The sequence below is a fragment of the Lagopus leucura genome, unplaced genomic scaffold, assembly GCF_019238085.1.
Source record: "Lagopus leucura isolate 7727_CA_CO unplaced genomic scaffold, USGS_WTPT01 Super-Scaffold_100004, whole genome shotgun sequence".
NCBI lineage: Eukaryota > Metazoa > Chordata > Aves > Galliformes > Phasianidae > Lagopus > Lagopus leucura.
Window position 1 is genome coordinate 65,225,959 of NW_024962264.1, and position 26,009 is coordinate 65,251,967.

At 43.8% G+C, this 26,009-nt stretch overlaps 1 protein-coding gene across 1 annotated transcript; it reads left to right on the forward strand.

The window, feature by feature from the left end:
* The first annotated feature begins 5,763 nt into the window (after positions 1-5,763).
* SUCLG1 (succinate-CoA ligase GDP/ADP-forming subunit alpha) lies at positions 5,764-19,378 on the forward strand. Its single transcript, XM_042871516.1, has 9 exons — positions 5,764-5,871; positions 11,545-11,648; positions 12,560-12,676; positions 13,206-13,418; positions 13,505-13,562; positions 15,952-16,035; positions 16,872-17,023; positions 17,465-17,653; positions 18,332-19,378. The coding sequence occupies exons 1-9, from the start codon at positions 5,820-5,822 to the stop codon at positions 18,356-18,358; spliced, it is 996 nt and encodes a 331-aa protein (XP_042727450.1). The 5' UTR covers positions 5,764-5,819; the 3' UTR covers positions 18,359-19,378.
* Positions 19,379-26,009: the final 6,631 nt, after the last annotated feature.

The following is a 26,009-nucleotide window of genomic DNA, read 5'->3' on the forward strand; positions in this document are numbered from 1 at the left end:
GCTGGGCTGTTATGGGGATTAAGCACATCGTAGCTCATTAGTATGAGTTGTTCCCACCAAGTCTGGGCAGCCTGATGTAGTGGTTGGGACTGGGCTGGAACTGCATGGGCTTTAAGGTCCCTTCCAACCTCACCCATTTTATGATATGATTAACGAGAGCCCGTTAGAGGGCTAGAGAGCACGGGCATAGCAGCTTCCTTCCAGGACTGAATTCCCACTGCTGTCAGTAGCCAGTACAAAGTGCAGTGGGGAAAATGAGCTCATTTGTTTCTTTTCAAAGAAAAAACAACAACAACAACAACAACAAAAATTCAAATCCTTTGGAAGTTTCCAAGTGAAAAATTCCTGGCTTTGATTAAAGTCACCTCGTGATGTGCTCTCAGATCTGGAAGAGAGGAGGGAGGCAGCCTTAATGCTTTGTCTATTCAGAGCTGGATTTACACTGATGTTTAAGTGTATACTTTTTAGTCAACTTGTAGATATTCCTTTAAATGGTGTTTGAATGGAGTTCACACACCTGCTCTGCTGAAAGACGCCCAGCTCTTTTCTGTAGTGCACCTTCCAACCACTCACTGGTGGTGAGGCACACCTGGAGACTTTCAAGGTGATGCTGGATAAGGTCTTGGGCAACCTGGTGTTCCTGTTCATTGCGAGGGAGTTGGACTAAATGGCCTTAAGAAGTACCTTCCAACTCCAAAGATTCTACATTTGTCCCTCTCTCTCTGTAAGCATTCCTTAGAGAGTTTGCTGAGCTACAGAGCCACAGTGCAGAAGGAAGGAAGCCACATCAGGAGGAAAGTTCCCCATCACCTTTATCTTGAACATTGCTGGCTGCGAGACCAAAAATCCATGCCAGAGACTGTGTGGTTTGTTAGGATGGAGTTGGAGATGAGAAATCGCTGTTAGTTTGTTGTTTCCTCCATCAGTTTCTTCCAGATGTAAATAGGGAACCTTGCTGCAGTTGCTGGTTATGATGCCAATCCTCTGACTATTGATTTCTGTGGGATGATAAGACCAATTCCCATTAAGACCTAGAAGTAGGAGTTGTTTGATGACACCATGCTGTCCCTACTTGGAAAATACATCCTCCATCTGACCCATAGACTCATCTGGCAGCTCTGACAAGAGATAGCAGTGAGAGCATGGTGTGTACTCAATCATAGAACCATTAGAGTTGGAAAAGGCCTTTAAAGATCATCTGGTCCAACTCCCTTGCAATGAACCTACATCTACAGCTTTGGGTGTAGATGGCAGGTAGCTGCTCAGAGCCCCATCCAGCCCAACCTTGAGTGTTCCAGGGATGGAAGAGTGTTGACTTTTGTTTCAAAGCTAAAATTTAGAGGCTGCTTTTGAAGCAAATCATATCCTGCCAGATGCTGCTTTGCTCCAGGAGACAGGGATGCTGTTTGCAGAGGTGCCAGGTGGGGTGTCCATGGGTGATGGGCCTTCCAACAGCCTAGTAGCAGCTCCCTACAGAACGGGAGAATTGCAGCCAAGGTGGGACAAGGTTAAAGCGATGACACATGGCCATAGAAGCGAGCTCATCCTGGAAATTGTCTTTAGCTATTTCCTGAACCACATCTGACTTCTCTTAATTTTTTTTCCCACTGTTCTTATTCTTTCCCCCTTGTTTTTATTTTTGCTTTCCCCTTCAGGGAATGCTTTCATAGCAATTTCACAGGAATTCGGTTTTGGTTTTGTTTGTAACATAAGTGTTGCCAGTGGAGTGAAAACAGAATCCACAGGCGCAATTATTGGTCACAACAGAGTGAATAAAGGAATTAATTCTCTCCAGCATTGTTATGACTTTCACGTGCACAGCGATGGCACAGGCTGCTGCTCTAACTGCGGTGTCTTCAGGAGAAGGAAAATTCTCTGAAGGTTTGTGGGAGATAATTAGTTTGAACCAACCTCCAGAAAAGATGTATCCTCCTTTGGGAACCTCAGAGTTAAATGCAGGGAATGAACAGGTTCCTATGGGTGACATGAGAGGAGACAGACATCGGGCTGCTCTAAGGAGGGAGGAAGAATACTCTTCCCCTGCCATTCACTTGGCTTCTTTGTGATGCAGTTATTTGCCTTTCTGCCATGAATAGGGCAGGGATGCAGCCAATCTCTGCAGCAGTGTGGCACTAAAATTAGCTGCCTTTGATAGAAAATGCCCTGAGTTTGGCTTCGTTATGTTTGCTTGATGTTTTTGTTATTTCTTAAATATTTCAGCAGGAGGAAGCAGGTCTTCATGAGCTCCAACTGGCAAGTATCAGCAGAACCAAGGTAAATGCTATTGGTTAATCCCAGAAAAAGTGTAGAAAAGTGACTTTTTTCCAACAGTGAAATTATCAGCATAGAGAACGTCATATCTTTGTGGTCACTTTGATTTCCTGCCTTCAGCAAAGCTTTTTGTGCCCTTCCACTGTCTCCTCCTCCCTGACTGTCTGCTTCCCGCAGGTTCCCTTCAAGCCCGACCAGTCTGAGGATTTCAGCAGGGCATGAGGTCATTACTCAAGAAAAGCCAGTCCTAAAGCATCTTCCAACAATGGCCTGAGGACAGGAGCCTGGTTCTGCTTTGCTGCACAGTCCTTGCTTTCACTCTTCAGCCAAACTTGTAACAGCCCTGGGAGAAGAGTTAAACAATGAAGCAGCTGTGACATCTAGTGGCACTTGTGGCTAATTCAACTCAGACAAAAATACCCACTCTGAATATGACCATATGTATATTTGACAATCAAACCTTCATGCCCAGCCTGCAATTTCCTCTATGATGGAGGTATGGGAAAAGTAAAAATGATCATTTTTGGTCAGTGGAGGTGTAGGGTTGTTCAGCCATCCATTGCTTTTCTGCCACAACTGATGACGAAAGGTTTCTCAGAATACGAAAGTAGAAGAAAATGCTTTAAAGGAGGGATTTGAATGTTGTTCTGTGGGTTTCCACAAGTGCCAAAACAACTATAGGAATGAACAGGGAAAAAATGATGGGGGTGGGCTGATGGTTGGCAGGAACTGCTGTTTTGTCTCTGCTGATGGCACCAACAAGGTCTCCCAGGGCACAAGAGCTGGGACAGCACATGTGTACTCATCTGGCACATAGGACCTGAATTTCCTCCCTAGCTGCATGCCATTTGGACAGCAAAGGCTCATGTCCAGTGCCTAAATATAGATGCTGAGTGCTGTCTGTTATGCCCTATGGTACCCGAGGCACCTGCAGAAGGCTGGCTGGTTGAGTATAGGACTTAAGGGAAAACCAGGCCTTCCTGGAGGGGCAGGGAGAAGCTGAAGGGGTGCTGAGAGGTGGCTCGAGCTGTACTAGATGCCAGTCCACAAGCAGCTTAAATGTTCCCTGTGTTGTCTGCAACAATCTCACAAAACAAGTCATCAGGAAATCCAGAAGAGGAGATACATGGATTCATGCATGGAAATGTGCACATGGGAAATAGCATGCTGTGTGTGCTAGGAGTGAGTTACCTGTGGGAATGGAGAAGGTGAGCTTGGCAGGCACTTTCTGTACCCATCTCAGGTTCATGGGAAAGAGAGAGACTGGCGTTTGATGCAGGTGACAATTCTATCCAGGTGCTTCTGAGTGCCAGTGCTTGGAGCACAGTCTGTGTATATGCCATGGAAGTAATCATAGAATGGTTTGGATTGGAAGAGGCCTTTAAGAGCATCTCGTGCCAACCCTCTGCTATAGGCAGGGAGACCTCCTTCTAGACTAGGTTGCTCACAGCTCCATCCAGCCTGGCCTTGAGTGCTTTCAGTGAGGGGACATTCACAACCTCACTGGTCTCACAATAAAAAATTCCTTCCTAATATCTAGTCTACATCTACCCTCTTCCAGTTTAAAATACCAGACATAGGCTCTGGAGTGCAGACAGGACACCCTGCAAAACGCAGGTGTGGCTTTTCTACCTTTGGTGCTAGGAAGTCCAGATGTTTAAGGGTGATTTATTTACACTGCACATTTTGTCAGATGATGGAAACAAACAAAGCATTAGCATTGCCTTTTCTTACACAGAAGAAGCCTTGGCTGGGAGGAATTGGCTGATTTCTGTGATGGCCCCAAGGAAGTGCATAGTCCCTAAGCTCCAAATTCCCACAACTGTCCAACCAGAAGGTAAGCAAAGGAAAGAAAAACATTTTACCATTAGTTTTAAGGGAGTATCAAAAGAAGTTTAATTTTGTGCTTGCAGCGAATTCTTTTCATCTAAAGATCTAGGAAAGGCAAAATGTGAGCAGGCAGTGTGATTTTATCTTATGCTCCTGCTGGAGTTCCCAGGTAAATAAACATTAACATGACACTCTATTCCTTTCGGTTGTTGTTGTTTTTCCTATCTGAAAGTCGAGCCCTCTGCAGACATACTGGGCAGAAAGTCCTGTGTTTAACCTCACGAAGATCTGCTTTCTAACAAGATCAAAGCCCAGCTCTAAGTAAATGAGCAAAAAGATGTTTTCACTGGGATTCGGCTGTTTCTGGATGTGTGATTTCCATAAGGTTGAGCTCCAAAATCCGCATTGCTCTTAAAACGAGGTTGCACACTTAAAAATGTATTAGGAAGACCCATCCCTTCTGCAGTGACTGAAAAGCATTGTTCAGAGATTAAATCCCATGGTTTTTTTCCAACCCTTTGGCTGCCCCACACTGAGACAGAACTCAGTCTGTCCCAAGCGGTGCAGGGAAACTCCTGTGCCACCTGAGTGCTGCTCACTGCTGTATTGTTTCTCCCTGGGTTGAATGGATTCTTTGTACTTAGCTGATTGAATCAGTTAAATTAGTGTTGGCAGAACAGAGCGTTCTCTGCTAGGAACAAAGTCACTGCATTAAACCAACCCAAAACAGGCTTATTTCTTCTTATGTTCAAGTGAGTGGAGCTGGCTTCTGTCCCACAACACTTGTATTAGGGGGTAATGACTTGTGTCAACATGAGGGAATTGGGATTGTTCAGTTTGGAGAAGAGCGGGCTCAGGGGAGGCCCTATGGCTCTGAACAGCTCCCTGAGAGGAGATTGTGGCGAGCTGGGGATCCCAGGTAACAGTGACAGGATGAGAGGCAACGGCCTTAAGTTGTGCCGGAGGAGGTTTAGGTTGGATATTATGAAAAATATCAGAAAGAGTGGTAGTGCATTGGCACAGGCTGCCCAGAGGAGGGGAATCAACTCTTGAAAGGGTTGATAACTACAGCAAAAGGGGAAATGGTTTCAAGTTGAGGAAGGGAAGGTTTAGGTTGGATGTCAGGGGAAAGTTCTTTACAGAGAGAGTGGTGAGGTGCTGGAACAGCTGCCCAGAGAGGCTGTGGATGCCTTGTCCCTGGAGGTGTTCAAGGCCAGGTTGGATGGGGCCTTGGGAAGCTGGTCTGGTATTAAATGTGGAGGTTGGTGGCCCTGCATGTGGCAGGGAGTTGGAGCTTCATGATCCTTGAAGTCCCTTCCAACCCGAGCCATTCTGTGATTCTGTGATTCAGAGGGGTCCCGGGCTCGCTGTCCCTGGAGGTGGTTCAGGAACTGTGTAGAGGTGGGACTGAAGGACACGGTTAGTGGGCGCGGTGGGGATGAGCTGCATTTGGACTTGGTGACCTCAGAGGAGCTCTCAGCGTTCCTCCCCCCAGCGCCGGGGGCTCAGCGCTCACACAGGCGAGGCACTGCAGACTATAGCCCCCACAATCCCCCTCGGAGCTTTCCCGCCCCTCAGCTCCCTTCTGATTGGCTGACACCATGCGGAGGACCTTCCCCTTGAGCCAATCGCAACGCGGGGCTGCCCGGCGGCGCGCCTGTGGGGCAGTGCTCAGGCGCCGCGTAGGGCCGCCGTGGCGGTGTCATTGCGAGGGGACGATGTCTCACTGCAGCGCCGCGGCCGCCCGCCTCCTGGGCCGCTTCCTCCGCCGTGAGTACCGGCCCTCGTCCCTCAACGGCGTTCCGGGGTCTTCCGCGCTGCTTGGCAACCGGCTCCCCCCGCGGCCGCTGCTCCGGGGTAGGCCGCGGGGCCTGCGCTGAAGGGGAGCCCGGCCGCCTCCTCCTCTTCCTCCTCCTCCTCTTCCCGCCGCCTCGCAAGGTCACCCGGGGAGGGGAGAGCGGGGCTGAGCGCTCTGAGGAGAACCCGCGCCTCGGAGAGCTGAGGTTCCTCTGGATGGAGAAGCCGCTGCGCTCTGGGGTGGCTTTTTCTGTGGTGTGACCGTGGTGGAGAGGAGCCACGTCGGGCTTTTTGGGGGCAGCGAGTAGAGCTGGAGTCTTAGTGATACGTTATCCCTTTTGGAAAGGGCGAACACGAGGACAGGCTGAGGGAGCTGGGCTTGTTCAGCCTGGAGAATAGAAGGCTGCGGGGTGACCTCATTGCAGCCTTTCAGTACCTGAAGGGAGCCTGCAGACGGGGGGAGTCAACTCTTTGAAAGGGTTGATAACTGCAGGACAAGGGGAAATGGTTTTAAGTTAAGGGAGGGTAGATTTAGGTTGGATGTCAGGGGGAAGTTCTTTACAGAGAGAGTGGTGAGGTGCTGGAACAGCTGCCCAGAGAGGCTGTGGATGCCCCATCCCTGGAGTTGTTCAAGGCCAGGTTGGATGGGGCCTTGGGCAGCCTGGTCTAGCATTAAATGTGGAGGTTGGTGGCCCTGCGTGTGGCAGGGGGTTGGAGATTCACAATCCTTGAGGTCCCTTCCAACCCTGGCCATTCTGTGAACACTGACTGTGGAGCTCACCTGCTGGTTCCACACAGGACCACCCAAAACTCAAACCCTTACGTATTCACTGGAAGACCACAAGCAATCTGAGGCTAAATTTTCAGCTTATAAGCCTTTATATGCGTTGCTTTGAAGATTGTAGTAAATAAATAATTAAAAAAAAAAAAAAAAAAAAAACAACTTTATTTTTCTTTCTTTGTGCTTATTTTGGGCAGTTAATGCTGCATCCTCTACTGAAATCAGTATGGGCATGTCAAAGCACAAGAGTTGTTTCTTGGAATCTTAAGCTGAGGATTTGATGTGTTAGCCTTGCATCTTGCAGCTGGCAACAAGTGAGCAAAATTAAGCTTAATTGTTTTCAGTGAAACTCCTTGCAAGAAAAGCTTTATGCTTCTAATGTCCCTGTCCCTGGAGGCATTCAAGGCCAGGCTGGATGTGGCTCTGGGCAGCCTAGTCTGCTGGTTGGTGACCCTGCACACAGCAGGGGGATTTAAACTAGATGATCATTGTGGTCCTTTTCAACCCAGGGCATTTTGTGATTAACTTGTAGGTCAGGGACTCCTAATGTGATTCTGCAGTGCTTTAGGCTGTGGTGCTGTGGCACACCCACCCTCCCCCAGGTGTCCTTTCCTGCTTCATGTCCCCTATAAGCACCAGTAGAGAGCTGTGTTGCCTCAGCACAGTGTCTCTGTCTTATCAGTTGAACTCTTTGAGCTCACTCCTGTGAGTCTAAGAGAATTGGTTCTGTTGGTGGATGGGCGTGTAGCATCTCTGGCGTGGGTTAATTTGTACTCCAGCAAAGCTAATTTTTTACAGATTTTTATGTCTTTGAAACCCCACTTCATTCCCTTTACAAACAGCAGTCAAACAGATTGAAGGAAGAGTGCTTACGGTTCTTTTTGGGTCGTAAGGGAAGAGGTGGACTGAGTGGTTCAAGAGGTGTTCTGCTTGCAACGGTTTATAAACTCTTTTAAAGAAACTTCTGAGAGATCAAATATTCCTTCATTGAAACATTTTTCTGGTTCATTGCTCTTAAATGTTAAAAGTCTGCTGGAACCTTAAATTTGGGATGTTACGTTGGGTGGGATTGAAGCCTTTGGAAAGCTCTTACATTAAATCATGGAAATAGATTAGGGGCATAGCTCTGGCAAAGATTGCTGTAGAAGTAATGATGCAAATGGAGGATTTGTTGGGTGTTTCAGTGTGAGCAGCACTGGGACTCCCCAGCAGCACAGGGGCTCCCAGCCCTTCAGCTGCATGCATTCTCAGTGAAGTATATATGGGAAAAAGGTTGTTGTCTTGGAAGAACAGTGCCTATTTTCTCCTTAAACTCCTTACATTTGGAAGGAAGCTTCTCTCTGTGACTTCGTGGCCCAGTGCAGCCAGTATTGTTCTTTGCAGTGAGTGGGGATTTTTGGTTAGGGAACAAAGAAGTGTTGAAAGAAATAGAAATTCTTCTAAATATTGCTTTCCCATTAGTCCTACTTCTGTGTAATGTGGTGGGTGTAGCATAGTCATCACATCTGTCCTTCTATAGACTGGTTAACTTATTTCTTAAACTCTTACGCTGTGTTCGTAGATGGGGATTTCCATAATTAACAGGAACTTGGCAAGAGAAGAGTGAGGGAAGAGAAACTGAGGAGCAGTAGCTAGAAATCCTGTCCTGAGCACATAATATCTTTCTCCTTGTCTGAAAGAGAATTCTGAGCAATCCCTTGATTACGTGGGATCTCCTTGTCCTCTTCCAGCAGAAAAACTTGGGTATTTCCGCTGGTGCTCTTTGGACTTGACTCCTTTCCCTGACTTTGCCCTGAAGTCCATTCTTCCCATTTGTACTGGAGCCTATTTATTTTCTAAGGCTTTCTTCTTTTCTTACATAGGAAATAGAAAGGAATATCTTGCTTTATCTCTAAGCTCCCAGGGCATTTCAAGAAGTGATAGAGGGAGAATTTCATTTATTGCTTGTCAGTCTCCTGGCAGTGGAACTACCTGCTCAGGTCCTTCTGGAAAGGAATCTTTGTTTCTTTCCCTTGCTTTCATGCTGTGCTATTCTGTGAGCACCTTCAGATCCTTCCTTGCCTTCCAAACTTCTTTTTTTTTTTTTGGTCCAGGATAAAAGTGGGCAAGAGAGAAGCATTCTGATTTGGATTCCTCTCTATAGCTTTAGGGAATCTTGTGAGAAGTCCTGAAAATAACAAGTTTCCAACTCCATGAAGTTTGAGTTGGGAAGGGATTGAGTCCTGCTATGTGTGCTGCTGGGGTAAGCTGTACAAAGGTAACTTGGGCTTTCTTGCTTTAAATCAGATCTATTTGTTTTCCTTAAATACAAATGCAAACTATCAAAAACCAAAAATTATGTGGCAGAAGCCAAAGGGATTGCCTGAGGAAGGTTACCTGGCACTGTGTTCTGCTTTTCTGAAGGTGCACTACAGGCCTTCATTGAGCACAGTGGTATTAATGTTATTAGACCTCTGATCTGACAAAATACAGCATTTTTACTGTGCTTCTGATTGGATCTGGGTTTGCAAAGTCTTGTTCTTGTTCTCTGTGGCTTGACACAAAGCCTGCACTATTGCAGTTTGGCCTGTAAGTTAGAGCTGTACATTGAAATAGGGTCAGTGATGAGGTTAGCTTTTAGTGGCTTGTTGCTGAAGCTTTGCAAGCAGAAGAGCAAATAATTTCTTGTCCTGTCTTCCTGAAGGCACATGGATTACACTGTGGAACCCTGATTTGTTCTAACAGAAGCAATTCCTTGAACAGCAGTTGGAAGCTGTGAAACAAGATGAGCTGGTGAATGAAAGTCTAGCTGCAAATTGAGACTTGGGTTCTATTTCTGACTCTTACCTGCTGTGAACTTGGGTGTGCCGTTTCCATTTCCACCTGTCTCCTTCTCATCTCTTGTCTGTTAAATCTCTTGCTGTTTGCACCCAGGACTTGCAGCCTGTGCCATGTTCAGCAAAACTGCATTTCCAGCCGTACTTCTGCTGCTCTTACTGTGCTGATGGCCAGGGAGAAAGTTTTCTACTTCAGATGAGGTCACAGTGGGAAATAGAGAGCTGTATCGTGCCAGCTATAAGGGATAATAAAAATCTCTCATCCTAATCTATCCCAGAAAGCACAACGGGCTTTTTTTTCTTCTTTTCTTTCAAAACATACTGCTCTGCAGACACATGTATATGCTGAGCTGCCTCTACCAGAAGTCATAGAGTCACAGAATGGCCTGGCTTGAAAAGGACCACAATGCTCACCCAGTTCCAACCCCCTGCTATGTGCAGGGTCACCAACCAGCAGACCAGGCTGCCCAGAGCCACATCCAGCCTGGCCTTGGATGCCTGCAGGGATGGGGCATCCACAGCCTCCTTGGGCAACCTGTTCCAGGGCATCACCAGCCTCTGTGTGAAAAACTTCCTCCTAATATCTGACCTAAACCTCCCCTGTCTCAGTTTAAAACCATTCCCTCTTGTCCTATCACTATCCAGACCTAGTCAGCAAACTGCTCACACTTCTAGCCAGATTTTTCTAAGCCAGCTGTATTTTCTCTAAACCAAGGTTACTTTGTCATTTATGAGGTATTTTCAAGGCTAAATCCATAAAAAGTTTTGGAATTTAAGCAGTTTTTCAGTTATCGGTGCAGAAGAATAAATCTTTTCCAAGCTATCAAAGTGTGAAAAAGAAAAGACTTGAAAGCTTCTTATCCTTGAAAAATATATCCATGTATATGCCTGAAAGCTGAGAATTGGTCAACTTAAGGTTTCGAAAACGTTTTTGTGAAAGGTTGTAAATATCTGAAAATGGATATGGGATGGACAGCTGATCTTGGCACTGTGGAAGTGCTTTTATGGTATGGAGAAAGAAGGTCCTGCTAACAGTCACCTCATTCCTGCATCAGCAGTTTATATTGAAAAATATTCTTTCTGTGTAATAGCTTTTGCTTGCTTTAAGAAAACCTGGGATTTTGGGTCTCCTTTATCACTTTGCAGAAATGTGTAGAGGATGGGGATGAATTCATTTGTGAATGAAAGCAGTAGATAAGATGCTGGCATCTGTTGTTCGTCCTGACTGGGGTTCTGATGTTCAGTGTGGTGTATGTGCATGGTCTGACCCTCAGCAAACTGGGTAAATTACCGATGTGTAATACCTTAGAAAAACAAGTCATTACCACTTAAGAACTTCCAGAGCTGCTTTTAAAAGCAATTGAATCAATTCATCTTAAAAAAGGGGTGACCAGCAGGGAGGGAGAGAGAGGGAGGTGATTGTCCCCCTATGCGCAGCTCTTGTGAGGCCCCATCTGCAGTGCTGTGTCCAGGCCTGGGGCCCACAGGAAGATGTGGAGCTTTTGCAGCGGGTCCAGAGGAGGGCACTAAGATGGTCAGAGGGCTGGAGCAGCTCTCCTGTGAGGAAAGGTTGAGGGAACTGGGCTTGTTTAACTTGGAGAAGAGAAGGCTCACTGTGGCCTTCCAGTACTTGAAGGGAGCAGGAAGGGGAACAGCTGTTTATGAGGGAGGATAGTGATAGGACAAGAGGGAATGGTTTTAAACTGAGACAGGGGAGGTTTAGGTCAGATATTAGGAGGAAGTTTTTCACACAGAGGCTGGTGACACACTGGAACAGGTTGCCCAAGGAGGCTGTGGATGCCCCATCCCTGCAGGCATCCAAGGCCAGGCTGGATGTGGCTCTGGGCAGCCTGGTCTGCTGGTTGGTGACCCTGCACATAGCAGGAGGTTGGAACTGGATGAGCATTGTGGTCCTTTTCAACCCAGGCCATTCTGTGATTCTATGAAAACATAAATGTGTATGTACTTATTTGATAGGACATTTTTTAACGTGGAGCATAACGAGGCAGTGGATTAATGGTTTGCTTTCTCTTTTCTGCCTTTCTCTAGTGCACCAGAATGGAGTACGACACTGCTCTTACACAGCATCAAGGAAAAATCTATATATTAACAAAGGCACAAAGGTTATCTGTCAGGGTTTTACAGGCAAGCAGGTATGTATATGTGCAATACTTCTTCTGTCACCCTGCTGGTGCAGAAAATTATTTGGCCATGAAATATAGTAATGCATAAGAGAGATTATAGTTCGTTCTTTGTTGATAGGAAGCAAAGCTTTGTTGAATAGATCCCTTTGGCTGTGTAGTTCTCTACTTTCCAAGTCCAAATAGCATTTTTCTTAATATCAATAAACTATAGATTTTTGTTTTTCAGTGTGCAAACTTAAAACTTTGTTTTTGAGTCAACTGTGTTCTGATTCCTGACTTTATTTTATGTTTCATTTTTATTTTTGTGGTTGGCTTTGCTCTCAAGCCTTAAGCCCTGTACAACTGAAAGGGCTTCTTTGTAAAGGGAGACTTGCTCCCTTTACAAGCTTTAAAAGCTACTTTTGTAAAACCTTACAGCTTTGAAAGTGATCTTTCACATGAATGCCTTTGAACATTGATGCCCACAGGAAAAAAAATTGTTTTAATTTGAATCTCACATTCACTCTTTTACACATTTAAAAGGGGAGAAGACTGCTTGTTGCTTAACCTGTCTCCTGGTTATGGATGAGAATGGTAATTTCTTTGAATTTATCATCTGCCATAATGGCTGTGGAAAATAAAACATAGCTGCTACGTCTACAGGTGTATCAGCAACACAGGACAAATTGCTCTTTGGTGTGCCTCAGTTTAAAAGAAACAAAAACCAAATACAAACTGATAGCATATTCTGAATTGATTTAAAACAAGTTGATGCACTCTTCAGAGTAGCCGATTGTTTATTGGGGGTGAAATCACCTCATTGTAAATTGAGGTGCAATAAATTGTCTTCAGAATTATAGATGTCATCAGAGTTGGTTTTTTTTTTTTCACATTTTATTTGTTGTTATATGCTTTTTATCTTTGTTCTTTTTCTCTCATAGGGCACCTTTCACAGCCAACAGGCATTGGAGTACGGCACCAATCTAGTTGGAGGAGTTTCTCCAGGGAAAGGTGGAAAAACACATCTGGGTCTGCCTGTGTTTAATTCTGTGAAGGAGGTAATTTGTAGCAGTGACTGAAGGAGCAGACAGTTCAGTCCAAGAGCTAGTGCTGCTGAATGCTTCCATTCCTCATAGTGAAGAGACAGATGTGAACCTTGGATGTCACTATGCAAGCAAGGAAATAGAAGCCTTGTGAGAGAGGCTTTCTGTGTGGTCAAGCATGAATCTGCCTTCCACTCTGATCTTCACACTCAGCAATGCAAATATCTTTTCTTTGCAGTAGGCTTACGTTTTATGCCTGTAGCTGTTTCCTGATTGATTTTGGTTTGTGTGATGAAGTTGTGGCCAAGTATTATCTAACAGTGTTTTTAGGGGAGGTGTTTTTCAGATAGTGCTTAGGTTTCAGTTCCCTGTGCTCTGTATGTCCATCTTCAGTGAATTTAACACTTGCACGTTTATGGTAAACTGTTACATATCTATTTATTTCACTTTTGCCTGTAGAGGACATACTTGAAGTGACTAGTAATCAGATGCTCTCTTTGGGCTCATTAAACGCTTGATACCTTTTTTATTATTGTCCTTGTAGGCCAAAGAACAGACTGGTGCTTCTGCCACGGTTATATATGTACCTCCTCCATTTGCTGCTGCTGCAATCAATGAAGCAATCGATGCAGAAATGCCCCTGGTTGTTTGCATTACTGAAGGGATTCCCCAGCAGGACATGGTTCGGGTTAAACACAGACTGCTTCGCCAGAATAAGACTCGACTTGTGGGCCCAAACTGCCCTGGGGTCATCAATGTAAGTGAATTCTGAATTTGCTCCAAGGCTGAACTATTCTTAGTGATGGTTTGAATGCTTGATTTGTCTTCTTATTCTTTCTTTAGCCAGGAGAGTGTAAAATCGGTATCATGCCTGGTCACATTCACAAAAAAGGAAGAATTGGTGAGTTTTTGAATTTTTATGCATCATCTAAAAGTAATGTTTGGTGCTCTAGTATTCTTATCCACAAGGCTAACCTCATCCTACCCAGAAGACACTTAATATGCTGTGTAACACTTTGTCCTTCAGTTTGTAAGTTAGCTTTCTCATAAATCCTGAAGGCCAAAGACTTAATGATAGAGTTTGTTTCCTTAACACGATTATTCGAGCGTACTTCCAAAGAGAAGAGTTTACAAAGAACTTTCTAACCTGGGAATTCAGGCAGTAGTACCATGGTGAGTGGAACAAGCACACCCACTTCTCAGACAGGGGAGCTGAGATCAGAGAGGCAGAGAATTGTTCATAACCACACATTAGTTACAAACCCTTTAGCATGCAAGCGTTGTATGCTGATTTCTAGTGGTTCTTTGTCTTAAGCTATAGAAATAAGAATAGATTGTAACTCCTGCATTGCATTATTTAAAAGGTGCTCCAAAACATACGTTGCTATCTTAATAAATAGAGCTTCAGAAACATTGCAAGCAGCATACACTGCCATTATCTGTCAGTGAGGTATTTTGCTTATCTTAAACACAGCACCTTTTAATGTTTGTAATTTTTCTGGTGGAAAAACATGTTTGCTGTGAGGAAAGCTGTTCACTGTACTGGAACTAACAGTAGTCAGGGCAGTTTTTCTAACACAGAATCATAGAATGGCCTGAGTTGAAAAGGAGCACAGTGATCATCTAGTTTCAACCCCCTGCTCAATGTGTGCAGGGTCGCCAACCATTAGTTTGACCACTTCTGACAATGGAATAAGCTGTACCTGGTGATGCTGGAATGGAGGAAGCATTAGCACTTGTGTCAAACTGGAAATAGAAAAATCAGACCACTGCAGTTATTTCCCTTCTAGATAACATTAAACCCTTGCTCTATGACTGTAACAGTGACAATTGATATTGTCATTCAGGCTTTCTTCTGAATCAAAGTTCTGTTAAGATCTTGAGTGTCTGCAGGAGTCACAGGACCATGGAATCTGAATGAATGAATCTTTTGCACGTCAAGTGCAAAAGGATGTTTTAAATCCTGATATCCTACTGCTGCTAGAAACGTTTTTTGATAGTGATCCATGAGCCAGGGAGTAAAGATGTGAACTTTGCCACCTTCCCAACTTCATTTGACACTCACATTTGATGGAATGCTCCTCAGCCTTCTCTTGCTCTGAGGCATCCAAGAATCATTTGATAATCTTGGGATGTGAGCTTTGAAAACAGCCTCAATTTTTGGTCTGTAGTATCTGAATCTAAAACATAGGAAGTTCTTTGTGGGCTGTAGTAAGAAATAAACCCACTTCTTTGCTGGTAGACATCTGCACTCTTCTATGGTATAAACAGCAGACAAAGTTAAATGTTAGCCTAATAGTGCATTTTGCCTTCTGTTTCTGGAGTATACTAATTACACTGCTTGTTAAGTGGCTTGAAATAGATGGAAGATAATGTCTGTTTTTCTTGAAAAGCTTCCTTCTTGTAGTGTTAACAAAAATCTTGACTTTAAAAAATGGATAAAAGGCATGCAAGTATTTTGTCCCCAACCTACGATTCAGTGCTTAACTTTGGCTGCAGAAAATGTAGTTAGGTCTGGCTGGGGTTGTGGTCTCTTGTAATACTGTAATATAAACATTAAATATGTATTGTAGAACAATCAGTTGCAGCAGCAAGTATCTGAGGAATGGTAACTCTTTTATGTCATAGAATGGCCAGAGTTGGAAGGGACCTCAAGGATCATGAAGCTCCAACCCCCTGCCACATGCAGGGCCACCAACCTCCCCATTTAATACTGGACCAGGCTGCCCAGGGCCCCATTGTGGAACACCTCCAGGGACGGGGCATCCACAGCCTCTCTGGGCAGCTGTTCCAGCACCTCACCACTCTCTCTGTAAAGAACTTCCCCCTGAAATCCAACCTAAATCTTCCCTCCTTCAATGTAAAACCATTTCCCCTTGTCTTGCTATCACCTACCCTTTCAATGTAGTGTCTTTGGGTTCTGGAAGAACCTAACTGAGTTGCAACCCTGTTTTGACTTCAAGGTGTAAGCTATTTTTATACAGGACAAGGTATATATTCTATTTTGTTTCCAACTTTCTTTCCTGATGAAGTGGTAGTGTGAAGAATGCCATCTCAGCCAACATAACTGCTTTGCTGGGCAGCTTTAATCTCTTTACAATTAAGTGTCAAAAATGCCAATCACGAAATAATACAAATGTAATCTTCTATAGAGTTTTCATGTTTTGGCAATGATAGCTGAAAAACCTGACATCTTGTGTTCAGTTCAGTAAGGTGATTTTGTTGAATTTAAGAACAGCTACCTGCAGTCATGCACTCAGTGTCAAGTTTATCTCCCTTTGTTCCCAAAGGCATCGTGTCAAGATCTGGAACCCTGACCTATGAAGCTGTTCATCAGACAACGCAAGTTGGATTGGGGCAGTCCTTCTGTGTTGGTAGGTTTTCTCAGAAGCAGCCTGTAGACTCACTGGCTTTTTCTTCACAGGAACACATCCAAAATAATTACTTTCTGCAAGCCTAGAAATCGTTGGGTGGCTTATCGTTATGCTGAGAAATGAGATCTCTATCTGTTGTGAAGATATAATCCTTTTCCATTACCATTTCCACATCAGATTAATAAAAGCCTAGAAAACATCTTTGAGCAGAGAGCAGCCAACAAACGTGGCATCAGTTTAGAAACAAATTGTTCTGAGAAGTTTAATATTAATGTAAAAGGACGGAGCATTCTTAGGCATTTAGTTGGGTATTCTGAGCAAGTTGGCTCATTCACTTTTTTTTTAACAGTAAAATTCTGTTGCTGGAGTCTTAACTCAGCTGTATTTTGTGTAGAGTCTCTGTATAGGATGTGATGTTTGGCTTATGGTTTGGAAGGTGAATAATCACAGAATCACAGGATGGCCAGAGTTGGAAGGGACCTCAAGGATCATGAATCTCCAACCCCCTGCCACATGCAGGGCCACCAACCTCCCCATTTAATACCAGACCAGGCTGCCCAGGGCCCCATCCAATCTGGCCTTGAACACCTCTAGGGATGGGGCATCCACAGCCTCTCTGGGCAAATCATTCACAGATGTTTAACTTTGGATAGCAAGCTCTCTGTGAAGTAGTGGAGGAGAGATTTAGAGCAGATTCTTTGGCACTCCAAGAGCTGTTTGTCTTATGAGTCTTTGGGAATAACCTTCCTGTTGAAATTTGCTTTGAAACTGTTAATGTAAATGCAGTGTCATTATCTTGAGTTATTTTTTAATTCAATTTTACACTTTTTTTCCAGGGATTGGAGGTGATCCTTTCAATGGAACTAATTTTATTGACTGTCTTGATGTCTTCCTGAAGGATCCTCATACTGAAGGAATCATATTGATTGGGGAAATTGGAGGAAATGCTGAAGAAGATGCAGCAGCTTTCTTGAAGGAAAATAATTCTGTAAGTTTTGAAGAACTTACTTCCAAATATGTTGCTGGTTAGCCCTTTTCTGCCATGTCAAGAAAGCTTGGTTCAATTTCTAACCTCTGGTGACAAAAGAGCAAAGGATACAAGCTATCATACTTTGATATAAGAGGAATTTAACATGATTAAAGCTCCTAATTTCAGTTTAACTGTAGAGGATCAGCTCCAGATTTTTAATTCTATTATGATATTTGTAGGGAACATTTTGCTTTTTTTTTGGGAAGCATTTTGTAAAGTATTGCTTTTTATCAGGAGATGAAGTATTTCACACTTCTAGCTAAAGGTTCCACGTGGTCTGAGATTTCCAGCTCTTTGATGTATCAGCTAGCCAAAGATGTATTATTTGAAATCTGTTACCTGGAGTTGCTTTTCATTCACCCTTCACCATGTAACTCAGTGACTTTTCTTTATTGACAGGGTTCAAATGCCAAGCCAGTAGTGTCATTCATTGCTGGTCTCACTGCTCCTCCAGGCAGACGGATGGGTCATGCTGGAGCAATCATTGCTGGTGGGAAGGGTGGAGCCAAAGAGAAGATAGCTGCTCTTCAGAGCGCTGGTGTTGTTGTCAGCATGTCCCCTGCTCAGTTAGGCAGCACCATCTACAAGGTTGGTTAACTGGTATATTTGTGCACTCACACTAAGCAGGAGTCTGCTTTTGAGGGAATAAGAGTTGGCAGTGCATATCAGAGCCAAATACTCTGCTGCTCGAAGCTTGGTTAATGTAGTTATGACTTAGGTGATATGCAGCAGTAGTTATATGTAGTATTTCCTTTATAGGAAAGTGAGCAACAAAAATGCAGAAGTGATTACATTTTGCTGTGGTGTACAACTACTTGTTGAACTGTGTTTTCTGGGTTCTATCAGAGGAAGCAAAGAACCCAAATTAATTGAAAACAACCAGCCAGTCTTTGAAAGTGCAGTCAATATGGCATATAGAAATGTCTGTTAAGTACTAATTTGGAATTAGAGCTGAATGCACACAACTGAAAAACTTCTGTATGCTCTTACAGAGAATTAATGTTTTTCAAGCCAGTTCATGCAGTGTCTGGGAGCAAGTGGTTCCTTGGTATCACTGCAATCTAGCTCAATTGCTTTTTGTAGCCAGTGAGTTAATGTGAGGTGAGAGAAGGTTTGCACACATGAAGTATTTTTTAATTTAGTTTTTAATTCCTAAAATTAGATTTAAAATAAATACAAAGTAATTTAAAATATAATAGTAATAAAAGCCTTTTTTTTTTTTTTTTTTTTTTTCTTCCATCTGAAATGTCTGTTTGCTACTTGCAGGAGTTTGAGAAAAGGAAATTGCTGTAAGAGAAGATACTTTGGAATACTGTCTCCAAATCATCAGTGCAGCACCTGACCTCTGCTTATCTTCTGTTTGCTAATCTTCAGTTGCCCAAATGACTGACACTGGTCATGGAATTTGACTTGGAAGCCATAAACCTTTAGGCTAAACCTGTTTTGATGTCTCCTCGTTTCAGACGTGATCACTGCACTGTAAATCACAGCAAATTAATAAATCTACTACTAAACCTGATTCATCTTGAATTCCCGAAGCAGAACCGTTTCTTCAGCCATCATAAAGAAACTAATCAGCCTTGAATCTTTTGTAACTTAAGCACTGCCCAGTTTAAGGTAAAGTCGCTTATAGAGATGCTTTTAAAGGTCAAGGCACTGACTTTTTATGCACACAAGACAGTTTGCTTTATTTTTAAAGATCTTTCTTGTTTGTTGCTGACAAGTATGTTTGAACAATAGGCCAAAGTTTCCGTCCACTAAACCAGAGCTGCTGGATCTGAAGGGGTTGCTTGTTGATCCATGTAGCTGGCTGTGACTCCAGTCCAGACTTTCTTTTCAAGGCTGAGCCGTGCACAGTGTAGTCCTCTGCTGACACATAACTGTTGTATGGAGAGGTGGAATTTTTATGCAGAAAAATGAGTGTAACTTCCCATGCGAATATGTATATTCACAGTTGTAACTATGAAAATGGTTTGTTCTTTGGCTTACATTACATTGCTTTCCTCTTTAACCTGAGCTAGGATTGCATTGTTTGCGTGTTCTGAAATCCCAGTAATGCTGGGACATAATGGACAAGATTGAGTGATCTCTGAAAAAGAATGCAGTAAGTTATCTTACTTGTTAACCACTCCAAGCACTGTAATGGAAAGCCTTTTTTTACTTTGGAAATAGCCCGAACACAGTGCCTATAAATTAGTGTTGTAAGCTTTATCAGAGTGGGCTAAACCCAAGATTGCTTTCTTTATATAAAAATCCCTGTAACCTGGCACTTGTCTAAAGCTAACCTTGTTCCATAAAGGTGCTGTTACAAAAGCTTGTCTTGTTATTTGTTTAAAACTGTGAGCTTTCTTTCTCAAGCGCCTGTGCAATTTTGCTTCCTAATGCAAGCAGTGACCATATATCTCAAAGCTGACATTTACAGTTCTGAGAGCTAAGCCCTGAGGAAATGTGTGAAAGGACAGATCGTATATCTGCTGTTCCGGATGTGTGTTAGTGCACTTCACATGCGGTCAGAATTGGTCAGATGATGGGGTCCACAGGATGCAGGAGTTAGATGCTGTAAAACATCGGCATGATTTGCTAAAATGGACCTGACATCAAGTCACTAAACAGCTGGGAGCAACACTGAACAGTAAATCATTTGATAAAACCTATGAAAGCAGGTAGGAATTGAATGCTAGATCTGCTCTTGTTTTCAAGTAGTGCCTGATTCAGTCTGAAGCAAAAAAGACAAATCAGTGCCCTTTAGCTCAAGAAATATCAGTACTAAAATGTCTCCATCTGGGAAAGAGTGCAGTTCTTCACCAGTGAATGTCAGGATGTTGCAGCCTGTCTTCTTGTGATTCCTGCATCAAAGCTGACTCATTCTAATGGTGGGCTTCTCCACAGCAGCTTTAGGGATGGGTAATGCTTCTTGATACAGCCACCTGAATTTCATAGAATTGCAGAACGGTTTGGGTTCAAAGGGACCTCAAGGATCATGAAGTTCCAACCCCCCTGCTGCAGGCAGGGCTGCCAACCTCCATATCTAATACCAGACCAGGCTCCCCAGGGCCCCAGCCATCCTGGCCTTGAACACCTCCAGGAACGGAGCATCCACAGCCTGTCTGGGCAGCTGTTCCAGCACAACTGAAGCGTGGTAGTTTCCTGTTAAGGATTGCTCAATGGAAGCTGCTTTAGAGGCACCAGCAATTTTATAAGTTAGCCATAAACTCCATTTTACTATTTTACTCTGAGGAGGCATTCCTCATACGTTGGTATTTGAAGGAGGGTTTAAAAGTGTGACCCTGATTCTAATGGTCGCAGCAGATATTCAGGGCTACACGTTATCAGCTGCCCGGTTCTGTACAAGCCTGGGGAAGCAGTCTGTGCCAGCGTGAAGCAGAGGATCAGCTGAAGATGGAGAAGAAATCTGACTGTGATAGAAAGGCTTAATCTTTCCAGTTTTCTCTTGCTGCCTAAAAATGCACACTTGTAAAAGGCTGATGATGTTTGTCATTGATAAAGACAGTGAAAAATAGATTCACATCCGTTTCATACCATATGTGCTTATGAATAAATATTTCAAGTAATCTGAACTGGAAGATTGTTCTGGTTTCTTTTTTTTTTAAAGGAAAAAGTTGAGCTAGTGTTGAGCCTTAACCTCTGGCTACTTTATAGCTCAATAAATAGGTTTTATGTGCAAGAGAAGCACGTCTGAGGTTGCTGTTCAAATTCTCATTAGATTTTAAGAACTAATCCTCCCTTCTCCACCCCTCGTTCTCCTTGATCTAGGCTGTCCACAAATAAATATATGTACTATAGTTTGAAATTAATTAAGAGTTCTGGCACTGATCTTTCTTCTGTGGTTTTGTTGTCCAGAATTAATATTTTATGTAATATTTTTGGACAAATGAGTGTTACTTTTTTAATACGTAAAATGCTAGCTAGATTCTAGCAAATGGGTATTTATAACTCAATTTATTGAAACTCACTAACAAAAGGAAGCATTTATGCCTATTCCTTTGGCTAAAAGAGATCTTTGTGCTTGGGAGCCGGAGAAGGGAGGAGAGGCTCTGAAAGATGGACGCTGAAGTGTCAAGATGTTCTTAAAACCATAGGGGATAACTGAGAAAATGATGCTGATTTTCTCAACAGCTGTTGTAGTTTCTGAGGTTTGCCCCAATCCTTTGCCCTTTTGTTATATATGTTTTATCCTCTCGGATTCCTGTTTCCTCTGGTGCTGACACAGTGCTAATTAGAACTGGATGGATGCTGCATTGAGATGGTGTAGGTGATTTTGGTTGAACTGAAGATGCAACTTAATTCTTGGTGGATCAAATGGCAGATTTAAAGTCTTAAGGTGAGGAGGGAGCGCTCACTAATGGGCCTCACCAGTGATGAGTGGGTTAGAGGTTGCACTCTGGTAGAAGGCCACTAATTAGGTGGTCTGAAAGTAGTTAAAAAATGTGCTTTGGCCTGGGGCAGTGACTGACCCTGACACTGGTCCATGCAGGGCTGGTGGCTGGGTGCCCTCTGATAGGCATATCAAAATAGGCTGGGAAATGTTGGAATCTGAGCACTGAGGCACAGCACTGTGGTTTCAAGAACGGCCACAGGAGCTGGTTTCTGATTCCCAACCAATAAGCTCTTAACTGTGCTGAAACTGTGGAATGAAGCATCGCCTGCCAGTTCTTGCTGGTCAAGATTAGATTAAAGCTTTTCTTCAGAGGGACTCTGCAAGTCTGACGCGGGCAGGAACCTGCTGGCTGCTTCTTGAGGTGGTGATGGGGAGCCCTGTGCTGCTGAGGCCACCTGGCAGCAGGCTGTACCTGCTGGGGCAGGGCTGAGGGCTGCGGGTGCTGAGCACCACGGCTGTATGGTGACGGGGAGGCTTTTAGAATCACAGAATCATCGAATCATTAAGGTTGGAAAAGACCTTTTAGATCACCAACCCCAACCCATCCCCACCATTACTACTAACCCACGTCCCTCAGTGCTGCATCTCCATGGTTCTTGAACACCTCCAGAGGTGGTGACTCCACCACCTCCCTGCCAATGCATTACTGCTTTTTCAGGAATTATTCCTAACATCCAATCTGACCCCCCTGGCACAACCTCCCATCCCACCAACGGGGAGAGGAGGAAGACCTCCATCTCTCTTCAGCCTCCCTTCAACTCACTGCTGCTCGTAGCATCCCAAACTGATGATTAAAAACCAGCTGCTTTCTGCAGTAGCGATGTGATCTCAGAAAGGATTACATGAATCAGCCTGTTTGTACAAACTACAAATTCAGGGAACTGGGGGGAAAAAAAGCTTTCCTGTCCCATAATCACTAAACTGCATGCGGCAGTGTTTGTGCTGAGAGTAGACGCAATAGCCTGTAATGATGTCTGTGCTGTGCAGATACATAATTAAAGGTCTCTTAAAATCTGTTTTGTTGCTGTAAAAGACAGCGCAGTGAATTTATAGTTTCTAATGCATCTGTAAGGCTATGAGATGGCTGCTTTAAAAAACAACAACAAAACAAAAACCAAAAGACCCACAACAACCCACCAACCTGTTTCCATTTGATTTGCTCTCTAGGTGGCAGATTCTGACACCAAAACAGTTCTGAGTTCCCTCTCTTAACTTGAGGTCTGAAACTGTGCCGGTGAAATAGAAGATGAAAACAAAAGCAGCACTACTTTATTCTTTCTGGATGTTGTATTGATTTATGATCATATCCCTTTATCTGAGCTGGGGAGAGGTGGTAGAGAGCCCAGCTGGTTTTCCTCCCTGCGCTCTCAGCCTGCCAACAGTGCTGCTATTTCTTGTTGTTTTTCAGTCTGGTATGAGTAATGTTGTCTGAACTGAGTGGCTTTAGCAGTCAGATGGGACCTGCCTTAGAGAAATACTGATCTTTGTTCTGATGTGGACAAGAAATGTCTTAGGCTGTCTCTTCAAGAGCTTACCTGTTGTATTTGTTGTTGCTTTTATTCTGTTGTCCAAGGCTGGAGGGCTGACAAGAAGGAGCACAGGTAGGGATGTTAGGGAGGAGAGAAATGAATTGTCACGTATGAAAGAAAACAAAAGCAGAAGCAGAAACTTAACCAGTGCATAATAAACTGAGCTATGAAATAGTCACCCTCTGCTGACTCTCTGGAGGACAGCAGAAGGAGATGAGGCTCCTTGGAAGAAAAGCATCTTCTGTAGAGCCACATACAGCAGGCTGTGCACACTGAAGGCAGCCAGCAATGAGCAGTGCCATTGGGAACTGGAATAGTCCTGCTTTTCTGTGATGTGTGGGACAAGATCAGTTTGGCTCAGGATCTTTAGCCTCAGCCATTGTGTGGAGGAGGTTGACTGTGCAGAAAGGCAGGAAGGGGTCTTGTAGCTTAGGAGCTGTGGCAATAGACGTGTATGTAGTGACTGACACACGTGTGCCTCTGCACTTAGAAATGCCTCTGAGGAATCGCAGCCTAAAGGGCTGTGTCTTGCCCAAGATCATCCTCTCCTTTCTTGCTCTGCCTTTAGGCTGCAAGTCTTGCTGCTAACTACCAATAGCTGCCAGGAGAAAAATCAATAGGTGGGGAAGGCTTCTCAGCAGTCATATAACTGGATAGACCTTATTTATCTTTTGGTAGGAAACTATCAGATGAGTTCAAGTCAGATACTGAACTTTGTCTCCCACAGTATGGATGATTTGGGAATGAATCATAGAATCCTTAGAGTTCAAAGGGACTTTTAAGCCCATTTAGTCCAACTCCCCTGCAATGAACAGGGACACGCACAGTTAGATCAGGTTGTCCAGGACCACATCCAGCCTGGCTTTGAATGTCTCCAGGGATGGGGCATCCACCACATCACTGGGTAAGCTGTTCCAGTGCCTCACCATCACTGTGCCACTGTAAAAGACCTTTTCCTTAAATCCAACCAAAGTCTACCTTCTTTAAGCCTGAAACCATTTCCCCTTGTCCTGTCACAACAGACCCTGCTAAAGAGTCTGCCCCCTTGTTTCCTGTAGCTCCCCTTTAGATACTGAAAGGCCGCTATCAGGTCATCTCAGAGCCTTCTCCAGCCTGAGCAATCCCAGCTCTCTCAGTCTGTCCTCATAGAAGAGGTGTTCCATCCCTTGGATTATTTTTGTGGCCCTCCTCTGGACGCTCTCCTACAGGTCTGTGTCTCTCCTGTACTGAGGACTCCACATCTGCACACAGTAGTCCAGGTGAGTAGCCAACTCGAGTTTCATAGATGCCAATCTAGACTCTGGTTCCAGCCTCGTTCTAAAACACAGAAGGATTTTGGGTCAAGATCCATATCCATCTCCCAAGGTCTTCAGACATAGTAGAATTGGGTGTTTGGAGTTAAGCATACAAGAAATGAAGCCAGTGCAGCAAAATCCCTGATGTGTTCAAGTAGACACATTTGATCACTGATCTACATTGACTAGATTTCTGGTCAAACTCTCATAAGAGAAACTCATACACCCAAAGCATGCATGATTGCGCTCACCTGGGGACAATTAGGCTGGCTCCCTGTACAGCTGCACTACTGTAGCCCTTGGCCAGGACTTACTCAAAGTCACGTTTAAGGTTTCTGCCATGCCTCACCCCAAGCCAACTCTCCCAAAGCCCACACTCACATTTCAGAAGTCACTTGAGCTTCCCTCCTGATTTCATGTCATACAGTTTATACTCAGTATGCATGATTACTGTGTTATCCTCATTTCTGATACATTGGAACATAGCAGCAAATCTATATTTTTTCAATTTGTCCTGTTTATGGTGCAGTCTATTTCTGTTGCAAAAACACTGTTTGTTTATTTAATGTGTCTTTTATAAATCATTTGAGAATGCCTCTATCTGATTCTTGTACAGGGAACAAAATCATACAGCATTAATCCATTCTTTCTTCCAATGATTGTAGCAATGATGGGAAACAATATAATTAGAAGCCATTCTTTCAGCATGGAAATTGTAATTGGATTGTGCATTTTATAGCAGCAGCTTTCAAAAAATAAACAAGAATTAGTCAACTAAAGAAAATATGCCTGGCTTGTTTTTCAGCCAGGGCTCTGTTCAGTGGTTAACTTAAGTTTCTGATGTTGTTTTTGTTATTCTGGTAAATAAGACATCCATAAATGCTTCTAGGCTGCTAAAAGGATTTTTCCTTCTGGAAATAGGTGTCAACACTCCACCTGAAGTAGGCACTATGGTCATGTCCTCCTTGCTCTCCACCCTGAGGTTCACTTAGAGCACCTTAGGATGTACTGGTGCTCCTGTGGAGCAGATATGCTTTGAGATTTTGTTGAGAAGCCAATGTACCCTAAAGGTGAGCAATATACCAGTGTGCAAAGAAATGAGGAGAACACAAAATAACCAGTTCTCTTGTAACTGGATTCAGAGAGCCTCAGTGATGGAAGAGAAAAGGCAGGATGGGAAAGGTGGAAGGGATGGGGGCTGTTGTATTTACTGCCCAGCTGTAACACAGTCATGGTTGAAGCACAGAACTTGGGTGTTCTTCCTAGTGAGGCAGCCAAATCACACCTTTGGCTTACCTCAGTCCTTTCTGCCCTGGTCCCATACTAAGGCCCTCTTCAGTAGGCACTCCTAGGAGACATTTTGAACAGCCTTTACCATAAGATCCAACCTCATGAAACACTGTGTTTTATTCAAGGCTTTGCTCCAAGCAAAAGCGCTGAAATTTTTTTTACCTAGACTTGCAAAGTATTTCAGTATGGAAGAGATTGCTTTCTTAGTGACTTCAGTATTTGTTTCAAGTGAAGAAGCAAAAAAAGTGCAGGTGAACTGAGATTCTGCCTTCCTCTTCCCTCCATAACCTTGGCCTCTGGCTCCCAATGGGGATGCTGCTTCTGGAGCTGTCAGAAAATCCTGGCTTCAGACAAGTGATGACTGCATTGTCAACTTATACAGCAAGGCCCATTTGAATTTTTGTCAGACAATGAAATGTGAGGGTGGGTAA

Excerpts from the sequence above, each read along its gene's own strand:
- SUCLG1 (XM_042871516.1), top strand. The coding sequence starts at position 5,820 with ATGTCTCACTGCAGCGCCGCGGCCGCCCGCCTCCTGGGCCGCTTCCTC. Across the intron at positions 13,419-13,504 it reads ACTGCCCTGGGGTCATCAAT|CCAGGAGAGTGTAAAATCGG; the intron begins GTAAGTGAATTC and ends TTCTTTCTTTAG. Across the intron at positions 16,036-16,871 it reads GGGGCAGTCCTTCTGTGTTG|GGATTGGAGGTGATCCTTTC; the intron begins GTAGGTTTTCTC and ends CTTTTTTTCCAG.